General features: G+C 55.6%; 1 protein-coding gene across 2 annotated transcripts; it reads right to left on the minus strand.

Moving 5' to 3' along the window:
• Positions 1–5840: 5840 nt before the first annotated feature.
• On the minus strand, positions 5841–10294 carry LMF2 (lipase maturation factor 2). Of its 2 annotated transcripts, XM_070790683.1 has the most exons (14): positions 10138–10294; positions 9493–9746; positions 9365–9393; positions 9005–9222; positions 8751–8929; positions 8177–8318; positions 7915–8049; positions 7739–7844; positions 7572–7668; positions 7311–7493; positions 7048–7216; positions 6836–6947; positions 6669–6765; positions 5841–6574 (listed from the first exon to the last, which is right to left on the minus strand). In XM_070790683.1, the coding sequence occupies exons 1-14, from the start codon at positions 10229–10231 to the stop codon at positions 6278–6280; spliced, it is 2112 nt and encodes a 703-aa protein (XP_070646784.1). In that variant the 5' UTR covers positions 10232–10294; the 3' UTR covers positions 5841–6277. The 2 variants fall into 2 exon arrangements, with proteins under 2 accessions (XP_070646784.1, XP_070646785.1); XM_070790684.1 differs by lacking the exons at positions 9365–9393; positions 10138–10294 and having other exon boundaries at positions 9493–9626.
• Positions 10295–10338: the final 44 nt, after the last annotated feature.

Raw genomic sequence — 10338 nt, forward strand, 5'->3', positions numbered from 1 at the left:
ATGCAATAAGCACATGAAAATATGCTCAGCCTCATCAGCCGCACACGTGACTGGCTGACTTCACTTTCACTTTCAGTAGCCGTTAGCAGTAGTAGGAGCGTTAGTTGCTCAGTCGTGTCCCACTCTCTGTGACCGCACGGACTGTAGCCCACCAGGCTCCTCTGTCCGTGGGATTCTCCAGGCAAGAGTGGGTAGCCATTCCCTTCTCCGAGGGATCTTCCAAATCGAGGGATTGAACCCTGGTCTTCTGCATTGCAGACAGATTCTTTACCATCTGAGCCACCAGGGAAGCCCTATTAGGCAAAAGCAAAGATCCTCTGGAGAAAGAAACGGCAACCCATTCCAGTATTCTTGCCTGGAAAATCCCATGGACGGAGGAGCCTGGCAGGCTATAGTCCACGGGGTCACAGAGAGTTGGACACGACTGAGCGACTTCACTTTTCTTATGCAAATTAAAATCACAGTTGAGATAGTGTTTGTGTTTCTTACCCACCAGGATGGCTTTTATTAAAGAAGGGAAAGTACTAAGCATTAGTGACGATGTGGAGAAACTGGAACTCTGGTACATTGCTGGAGGAAATGTAAAATTTAAAAGGTGCAGCTTCTGTGATGAAAGTCTGGAGGTTCCTCAAAACGTGAATCCCCATGTGTTGCTGCCACTCCATTTCCAGGTATACACCCCTAAGGGCTGAAAGCAGGGACTCACCAGATGCTTGTGCACATGTTCACAGCAACATTACTCACAACCGCCAAAATGCGAGAACGACACAGTGTCTACTGAGGGGTCGATGGATAAACAGAACGTGGCGTAAACACACAATGGCATATTGTTCGGCCACAGAAAGGACTGTCAGTTCTGCCACAGGCTACTATATGGACATATCGTGAAAATATTGTGCCAAGTCAAAGAAGCCAGACCTGTGAGGGTACAAACCATACGATTCTATTTATGTGATGTTCCGGAATAGCTAACTCCATGAAGACAAAATATGGTCCACTGGAGAAGGAAATGGAAAGCCACTTCAGCCTTCTTGCCTTGAGAACCCAATGAACGGTATGAAAAGGCAAAAAGGTATGACACCAAAAGATGAACTCCCCAGGTCGGTAGGTGCCCAAGATGCTACTGGAGAAGAATGGAGAAATAACTCCAGAAAGAATGAAAGGCTGAGCCAAAGCAAAAACAATGCCCAGTGTAGGTGTGACTGGTGATGGAAGTGAAGACTGATGCTGTAAAGAGCAATATTGCACAGGAACCTGGAATGTCAGGTCCATGAATCAAGGCAAATTAGAGGTGGTCAAACAGGAGATGGCAAGAGAGAACACTGACATTTTAGGAATCAGTGAACTAAAATGGACCAGAAGGGCAAATTTAATTCAGATGACCATTATATTTACTGCTGTGGGAAAGACTCCCTTAGAAGAATGGAGTGGCCCTCATAGTCAACAAGAGTCCGAAATGCAGTACTTGGGTGCAATCTCACAAACGACAGAATGATCTCTGTTTGTTTCCAAGGCAAACCATTCAATATCACAGTGATCCAAGTCTATGCCCCAACCAGTAACGCTGAAGAAGCTCAAGTTGAACAGTTCTATGTTTCACTTTCCTGCATTGGAGAGGGAAATGGCAACCCACGCCAGTGTTCTTGCCTGGAGAATCCCAGGGACTGGGGAGCCTGGTGGGCTGCCGTCTATGGGGTTGCACACAGTCGGACACTACTGAAGCGACTTACCAGCAGCAGCAGCAGCAGCAGCAGCTTGAAGACCCTCAAGACCTTCTAGGACTAACATCAAAAAAAGATATCCCTTTCATCATAGGGGACTGGAATGCAAAAGTAGGAAGTCAAGAGATACAGGGAGTAACGGGCAGGTTTGGCCTTGGATACAGAATGAAACAGGGCAAAAGCTAACCGAGTTTTGCCAAGAGAATGCACTGGTCATAGAAAACACCCTCTTTCAACAACACAAGAGAAGACTCTACACATGGACATCACCAGGTGGTCAATATCGAAATCAGATTGATTATATTCTTTGCAGCCAAAGATGGAGAAGTTCTATACAGTCAGCAAAGACAAGACTGGGAGCTGGCTGTGGCTCAGATCATGACCTCCTTATTGCCAAATTCAGACTTAAATTGAAGAAAGTAAGAAAAACCACTAGGCCATTCAGGTATGATGTAAATCAAATCCCTTACGATTATACAGTGGAAGTGAGAAATAGGTTCAAGGGATTAGATCTGATACAATGCCTGAAGAACTATGAACAGAGGTTTGTGACACTGTACAGGAGGCGGTGATCAAGACCATCCAGAAGAGAAAGAAATGCAAAAAGGCAAAATGATTCTCTGAGGAGGCCTTACAAGTAGCTGAGAAAAGATGTGAAAGGCAAAGAAGAACAGGAAAGATATACCCATCTGAATGCAGAGTTCCAAAGAGTACCAAGGAGAAATAATAAAGTTTTCCTAAATGATCAAAGCAAAGAAATAGAGGAAAGCAATAGAATGGGAAAGACTAGAGATCTCTTCAAGAAAATTAGAGATACCAAGGGAACATTTCATGCAAAGATGGGAACAATAAAGGACAGAAATGGTATGGACCTAACAGAAGCAGAAGATATTAAGAAGAGGTGGCAAGAATACACAGAAGAACTGTACAAAAAAGATCTTCATGACCCAGATAATCACCATGGTGTGATCACTCACCTAGAGCCAGACATCCTGGAATGAGAAGTCAGGTGGGCCTTAGGAAGCATCACTACGAACAAAGCTAGTGGAGGTGATGGAATTTCAGCTGAGCTCTTTCAAATCCTGAAGGATGATGCTGTGAAAGTGCTGCACTCAATATGCCAGCAAATTTGGAACACTCAGCAGTGGCCACAGGGCTGGAAAAGGTCAGTTTTCATTCCAATCTCAAAGAAAGGCAATGCCAAAGAATGCTCAAACTACCGCACAATTGCACTCATCTCACACACTGCTAAAGTAATGCTCAAAATTCTCCAAGCTAGACTTCAACAGTACATGAACTGAGACCTTCCAGATGTTCAAGGTGGATTTAGAAAAGGCAGAGGAATCAGAGATCAAGTTGCCAACATCCGTTGGATCATAGAAAAAGCAAAAGAGTTCCAGAAAAACATCTACTTCTGCTTTATTGACGACACCAAAGCCTTTGACTATGTGGATCACAACAAACTGGAAAATTCTTCAAGAGATGGGAATACCAGACCACCTTACCTGCCTCCTGATAAATCTGTATGCAGGTCAAGAAGCAACAATTAGAACAGAACATGAAACAACAGACTGGTTCCAAATTGGGAAAGGAGTACAGTAAGTCTGCATATTGTCACCCTGCCTATTTAACAAATGCAGATTACATCATGTGAAAAGTTGGGCTGGATGAACCACAGCTGGCATCAAGATTGCAGGGAGAAATATCAATAACCTCAGATAAGCAGATGACATCACCATTCCGGCAGAGAGCAAAGAGGAACTAAATAGCCTCTTGATGAAAGTGAAAGAGGAGAGTGAAAAAGCTGACTTAAAACTCAGTGTTCAAAAAACTAAGATCATGGCATCCGTTCCCATCACTTCATGGCAAATAGATGGGGAAACAATGGAAACAGTGACAGACTTTATTATCTTGGGCTCTGAAATCACTGCAGATGGTGACTGCAGCCATGAAATTAAAAGACACTTGGTCCTTTGAAGAAAAGCTGATAAACCTAGACAGCATATTATAAAGCAGAGATGTTACTTTGCCGCCAAAGGTCGTTATAGTCAGAGCTGATTTTTCCAGTAGTCGTGTATGGATGTGAGAGTTAGACTATAAAGAAAACAGCACGAAAGAATTGATGCTTTTAAACTGTGGTGTTGAAGACTCGAAAGTCCAAGGGAGTTTGCAAGATCAAACCAATCAATCCTAAGGGAAATCAAGTCCTGAATATTCATTGGAAGGATGGACACTGAAGCTGAAGCTCCAATACTTTGGCCACCTGATGTGTCTTCATTAGTAAAGACCATGATGCTGGGAAAGATAGAAGACAGGAGGAGAAAGGGTTGAAAGAGAATGAGATGGTTGGATGACATCACCGACTTGATGGACGAGTTTGAGCAGGCTCCAGGAGTTGGTGATGGACAGGGAAGCCTGGCATGCTGCAGTCCATGAGGTCGCAAACAGTTGGATACAACTGAGCAACTGAAGAAAAAAAGGCTTCCCACATGGCTCAGACAGGAAAGAATCTGCCTGAAATGCAGGAGATCCGAGTTCAATCCCTTGGTTGGAAAGATCCCCCGGAGGAGGGCATGGTAACCTACTCCAGTATTCTTGCTTGGAGAATCCCAGGGACAGAGGAGCCTGGTGGGCTACGGTACATGGGGTCTCAAAGAGTTGGACTGAGTGACAACTGAGTGACTAACACTTTCACTCATGAAGACAAAAAGTAGATTAATGTTTTTTTAGGTCATGGGAAGGAGAGGATGGAAGATGCCATCTTAGCAGAGTGGGGTTTCTTCTTGAGATGATAAACGGTTTTAAGATTGACTACAGTGATGGATGCGCAAGCCTGTGAATCTACTGAGAGCCACTGAACTGTGCCCTTTAAACAGGTGAACTGTATGGCATGTGAATTCTCTCTCAAAGCTGTTATGGAACACAATTCATACACTGAGCTTAGACTAAGAAAAGCAGTACGTTTTTAAGTTGTAATATATTAGTCTCCTCTCTACCCAAGGGGGATTGCTTCCAGGAACCACTACAGGCATCAAGTTCCCTGACATAAGGTGGAGCAGTATTTTCATAAACCGACACTCACCCTCCCACATACTCTAACTCCAGATTACTTATACTTAATACCAGGGAGACGCTATGTAGACAGTTGCCGACTGTGCAGCAAATTGAAACTTTCCCTTTTGGAAATTTCTGGAACGTTTATTTTCAATCTGAGCGAGGTTGAGTCCACAGACATGGAAGCTGAGGATATAGAGTGCTGAACACTCTGAAGCCAAGCTCACATATAGATCACCTCGTTATGTCTGAGAGCACCCAAGGGCTCAGGTTACAGGACCTCTTAAGCCCGTTTGACTCTGGGCACAGGCTGAGCGTGGAGCACTATCTACTTGGGTCAGTCGCAGAGGGACCAGTGACTTGGGGGGAGAGGCTGGGCACACTGGGGGGCTGTCCAGAGGTCTGGGAGGTGACAGCCTGAGGGGCAGAGGCTAAGCACGGAGCCAGATGCAGGGAGGCGGTAGCCTCCTACTGATGAGCCATGTCCAGACACCCGGGCAGCAGCACCTTCAACGCCTGCTCCTGGGAGTGGTCAGAGGCACTAACCGCTGACCCTGCCCCTGGCCCAGGGCCTCTGCTCCTCCCTCCTCTCCCCACCCACACCCCATTTCTGTCAGCCAGAGGTCGGACAAGTTCCCTGACGGGGCGTCCACACCGGCCCTGCCCACCTCCCATCTCTCCTCCATCGCAGCCTGAGAAAGATGCAGCGTGTGGACCCTGTACTTCCCCCGAGGTGAGGAAGTGGGGGCAGGAGCAGGGCGGGCCAGTGTTCTGGCCAACTCCCCAACCTTCACATGGTCCCAGGCCCCACACTGCAGCACCGATCTCATAGCCTTGACATGCGGAGCTGACAGGTTGGCCAGGCCATGCTGGACTGCGGCTCAGGCAGCACCAGGACGTGCCCTCGTGTCCATTTTACAAATGGGAACATTGAGGGCTAGACCAAGAAGGCACCCAGGAAGCCTGGTCAGCGATCAGCCGGACTGTATGTGGGCTGTGTCCACCGTCAGAGGCAGAGAAGGCCGACTGCCCTCAGGCTTCCCTGCGGGAAGCAAGCGGCAGGAATGTGGTCAGACACAATTGCCTTTATTGGTTCACGGATCCGGACCGCAGACAGGCTGCTGTAGAGGAGACCTTGGGGCGTCTTCCCTCCTCTCCCCAGCAGGTCAGCCTCATCCCACCCTACCTCCACCCCGTGTGCAGGAGCCGGGGTTGGGGCTCAGACTCGGACCCCTGCCGTGGGGGCAGAGAGCAAGGGTCCCCGATTGCCAGGTCACACATGGGCCTCCTGGGCCGTCGAGCAGGTCAGAGGGTGTCCTGGGACCGGACGTGGTGGGGGTGGGGGGATGCCCTTGAAGCAGAAGGGCTGGCGCCCCCCACAGGCCAGCACCCTGACCTGCGTCTGCATGGCAGCTGGCTAAGGCACGGCGGCTGGGCCCTCCTGTGGCAGAGAGCCAGAGGCAAGCGCGACCCTGACCCTCTAAGGACATGTGGCTGACAGATCACGGCGACTTTTTCCGCCGGGGGGTCTGGGAGCCGCTGCTGATGTTGGGGGCTGGGGAAGCTTGCTTGCTGGCAGCTACCGAGTCCTCCTGGGGGGCTGGCTTGTGCTTCTCCTCCTTGGTCCGAGGCAGGGACTGCGGGCCCAGCAGGGCCTGCATGACCTTGATGGCCCCCACAGCCCCCAGGAGCCCCCAGAGCAGGGCGGGGGCCTCCAGGGGAGACAGCTGTTTCCGTACCCAGTGGAGAGCCTGGCTCAGGGTGTTGCTGGAGCCACCGGCCCGGGGCGGGCTTTTGTCCTGCGGGACAGGATGGAGGAAGGTCCGAGGGGGTCGTCCCTGTGGGCCGGGATCACCCCTGCCGCCCACCCCAGCCTGCCTGACTCCTTCCTACCTGAAGGCCAAACTGCCTGAGCAGCATGTCCAGCGCCGGGTCCCCCAGGGACACGGATGGGAAGAATTCTTCCACCCACTGGCGTCGCCACCATTGGCTGTAACAGCATGGGGGCTCAGGCGGGGCCAGCTCGCAGACCCCGCACCCCTCCTGGCGCCCAGACTCACCCCTGCTCCCAAGGGTGCGAGAACCAGTACTTGTAGAGCTGGGCCCGCACGTATGTGGGTGGCTGCTGGTGGAAGGGGTAACTGGGCACGTGGTTCTGGACGAGGCGGATCACTGAGGGTGCAGGGGGCACGGCTCAACGTCCGCCCTCCCTGAGGCCCCCCTGAAGGTCGCCCAGACGCCCCATGGGCCCCGCCCCTCCTCTCAGCCTCACCAGGCTCCTTGCCCTGCAGGAGGCGGAGCACCAGGCTGGTGAACCAGGGGCTGTGCGTGTGGGGGCCCAGGGCCGCGAACCACATCTGCCAGTCGAGGCGCGGCTGGTGGGGCACCACGATGGGGGGCGGCCGGCTCAGGTTCCCGGGTTTGTACATGAACTCGATCTCCTGCCGGGCAGAGTCCCCTTCAGCACGGCTGGCTCCTCCTTCTCTCCCCACCCAGGCCTGTGTGGTCGCCAGGCACCCCGGGCAGGGGCCTCACCGTCCACTGGTGCCCGTCATAGCTGCCCTCCAGCACCACCTCCGGCCGCCCACCCAGGCCCGTCATTCGGCGGAAAAGGCCGTAGGAGTTGGCCAGCTGCAGGTGCTCCACGGTGCTAAACAGGCGGTGGGCCCCGGTCCAGAGGCGCCCATGGCTTGAGGGCTCCATGTAGGAATAGGGCACCTGGAGGCAGGCAGAGGCTCGGCAACGCCCTTCCCGCTCTCTCCTGACTCCCACCCCCAGCTCTGAAGGACTACCCACCAGGCTGATCAGGAACAAAGCCACCGTGGCAGTGCCAAAGACGGACAGCTGCACGGCAGCACAGAGCTTCCGCAGCGACCCTCGCACCTGCACCCACCTGGGGGCGGAGAACAGAACCCAGTCAGGCCCGCCCCGCACGTCTCCACCCACCCTCTTGCACCACACACCTCCAGAGGGCGGTCAGCAGTTCCCAGGCCAGAGAGGCCGCGCCCAGCCACATGGTGGGGAGGGTCACCGTCTTCAGCCACTGGGAGAGCTGGTGGAAGGTGAACACTGCAGAAGAAGGTGGGTGTGAGCGGGGACGCCGCAGCCTCCACCCTCTGCGCCCCCAGCTGGTACTCACTGGTTCTGGAACGAACGACATGCTGCTCCCAGTCCACCTCCAGGCCGAAGTAGTGCACCACGCCACAGGCCAGCAGCCCGTAGACGGCCAACTCCAGCAGCAGGGTCAGCATGGCCAGCAGGGCCTTGGGCCAGGCTGCAGGCCAAGATAGTCATGGGTCGGCTGGGAGCAGGGCTGGGGGGTCTACAGCCTGGGGGCTGGGGTAGAGCTAGGTCACTTGGCGGGCAGCAGGGCTGTCTGTCTGGGGCAGGCGGACACTCACAGCTGGGCATCCTCTTGCGGCGGCTGGTGCTAGACTTGGCAGCCAGGTGTGTGTCGTCCAGGAGGGCGGTGGTGAGCACCAGGGTGAGCAGGTTGAAGAAGTTATAGTTGCCAGTGAGGATAATCAGGACTTGCAGCAAGACCTGGAGACGGTCTGGACTCAGCTCACGGGGCCGCCCCCTTCCCGGGCCCTTCGGAGCCTGCTTCCAGGCCCCTCCACATCTCCCCCACCGAGCTCTCCCGCAGGCCCCTGTGCTCTCCGAGTCACCTCCTGGCCTCTGTTCTCCCACTCCACTTCCCCTACTTTGGCTTACCCCCTCGATGGCTCCCACCAGCACCTGGAGAAAACCCAAGCTTGGCATGCCTCACACAACCCTTCCTCAGCCGCCCCTGCCGCCCCAGGACAGACATCTCCACACAGGCACACCTTCACACCCCAGGCTAACGAGCTCCTCTGCCCATGAGGCCCTTCTGACTGCCCAGCAGCAGACACCCATCCCCAGTGGAGCCCTCTGGGCAGTGCAGAGCAAGGTCACGTCCTGTTTGTCTTTCTGACGGCTAAGGACCCCATCGACCTGGGAGTAGAAGGCAGCCAACCGCAGGCGGCGAACAGGAGCGAAGAACAGAGGGGGCACTGCAATCTCGATGAGGAAGGTGGCCACCACGCTGAGCTTGTGCAGCCAGACGGGCAGGTGGTGGGCAAACCAGGCGGCCGGCGTGGGCAGGCACTGAGTCTCGTAGTGGTAGGTGAGGGCTGCAGGGCACAGGCGGGCGGTCAGGGCTGGGCAAAGCCCCCAACACTGCCGCATATCCAGGCAGGGACCCTCACCGGTGAGCCCCCACCATGCGGGGCAACGGCTAGTCAGCTTGACCACACCCGAGGCAAACATGAGGCGGAACAGCAGCCAGCGCACGAGCCAGAAGGGGAGGCCTTCATGGGGGGAGACCCCTCCCGGCCGGCCCTGGGGGGCCTGCTTGTGGTTGGGGGGCAGCCCCAGAGGGGCCACCAGCATGGCCAGGAAGCCTGTCTCCAGCAGCAGGGAATCCCTATGGGGAGAAAAAATAGCACAGAGGCCCTCCTCCCCATCAGGGCTGCTCTCCTAAGGGGGTCCTCCTGGGAGAGACAAGCACATCCCACCCCATCTCACCCACCCAGCCTTCTGTGGCCCCAGACCCAACAGTCACTCACCACTGGAAATAAAGAAACACCTGGCCCACCTGCAGGGAGAAGGGGGGTCAGGAAGCACGGCTGGGGAGAGGGCGGGTGGGCCTGGAGGGAGCTGGAGGCAAGGGTCCCGGTGGCACAGCCCCACTTGCCTGGCAGACAGACAGGTAGGCGGCCCAGAGCAGCAGGTACACGAGCGGGTGGCGCAGCTGGCGGGTCAGCAGGGCACCCAGGGCCAGCACGGTGCCCAGCAGGCTCAGCAGCTCCAGGCCCTGGGCAGTGTCCAGCCCCAGAAGCGGCGCCTCCCACAGCAGCGTGGGGGTCTCCCACAGCTGCTGCCAGCGGCCCTTTCCCTGGGGCCGCAGTGTCCTCCGGGCAGGCAGTATGCCCTCGGGGCCGTACAGGCCTGTGGGAGGGCACATCAGGGCAGGCCCTGGACACGTCCCGCGGAGACGAGACTACCCCCTACCAGCCAGGGCCTGCGGATCTGCCCTCCCCAACCCAGGTCGGCACCCGCAGATTCTCCCTTCCGACAGGTCAAGGCTTGCAGACCCTCCAGACCCTCGCGCCGAGGTCAGAACCCAGAACCGTGCTGAAAATGACCCCTGCACGCCTGCCCACGGCCCACACCCCCGCGGATCGCAGGACACAAACCGCAGCCCTCGACCCCATGCATCCAGGCCTGGATCTCACCGCCCCTACACAGCGGTGTGTCGGGCGGAGAGATGAGGGGGTCACAGGACCCGGGTTGGGGGGGGGGGTCCCGCCTTATGGCACCCGGCTCTCGGCGCCCTCACCCGGGATCTGCGTGTAAAGGGAAGCGAAGGCGAACATGAAGACGGCGGCCACGCCCTGGAGAAAGAGCTGCCGTGGGACCCGAGAGCCCGCCATGTCCGCTACGCGGCGGGCTGGACACGATCCCCGGGTCCGCCCGGCCCCGCCCCTCCGCGCCGGCCCCGCCCCGCCCCTCCGCGCCGGCCCCGCCCCGCCCCTCCGCG

The sequence above is a fragment of the Bos indicus genome, chromosome 5, assembly GCF_029378745.1.
Source record: "Bos indicus isolate NIAB-ARS_2022 breed Sahiwal x Tharparkar chromosome 5, NIAB-ARS_B.indTharparkar_mat_pri_1.0, whole genome shotgun sequence".
Classification (NCBI taxonomy): Eukaryota; Metazoa; Chordata; class Mammalia; order Artiodactyla; family Bovidae; genus Bos; species Bos indicus.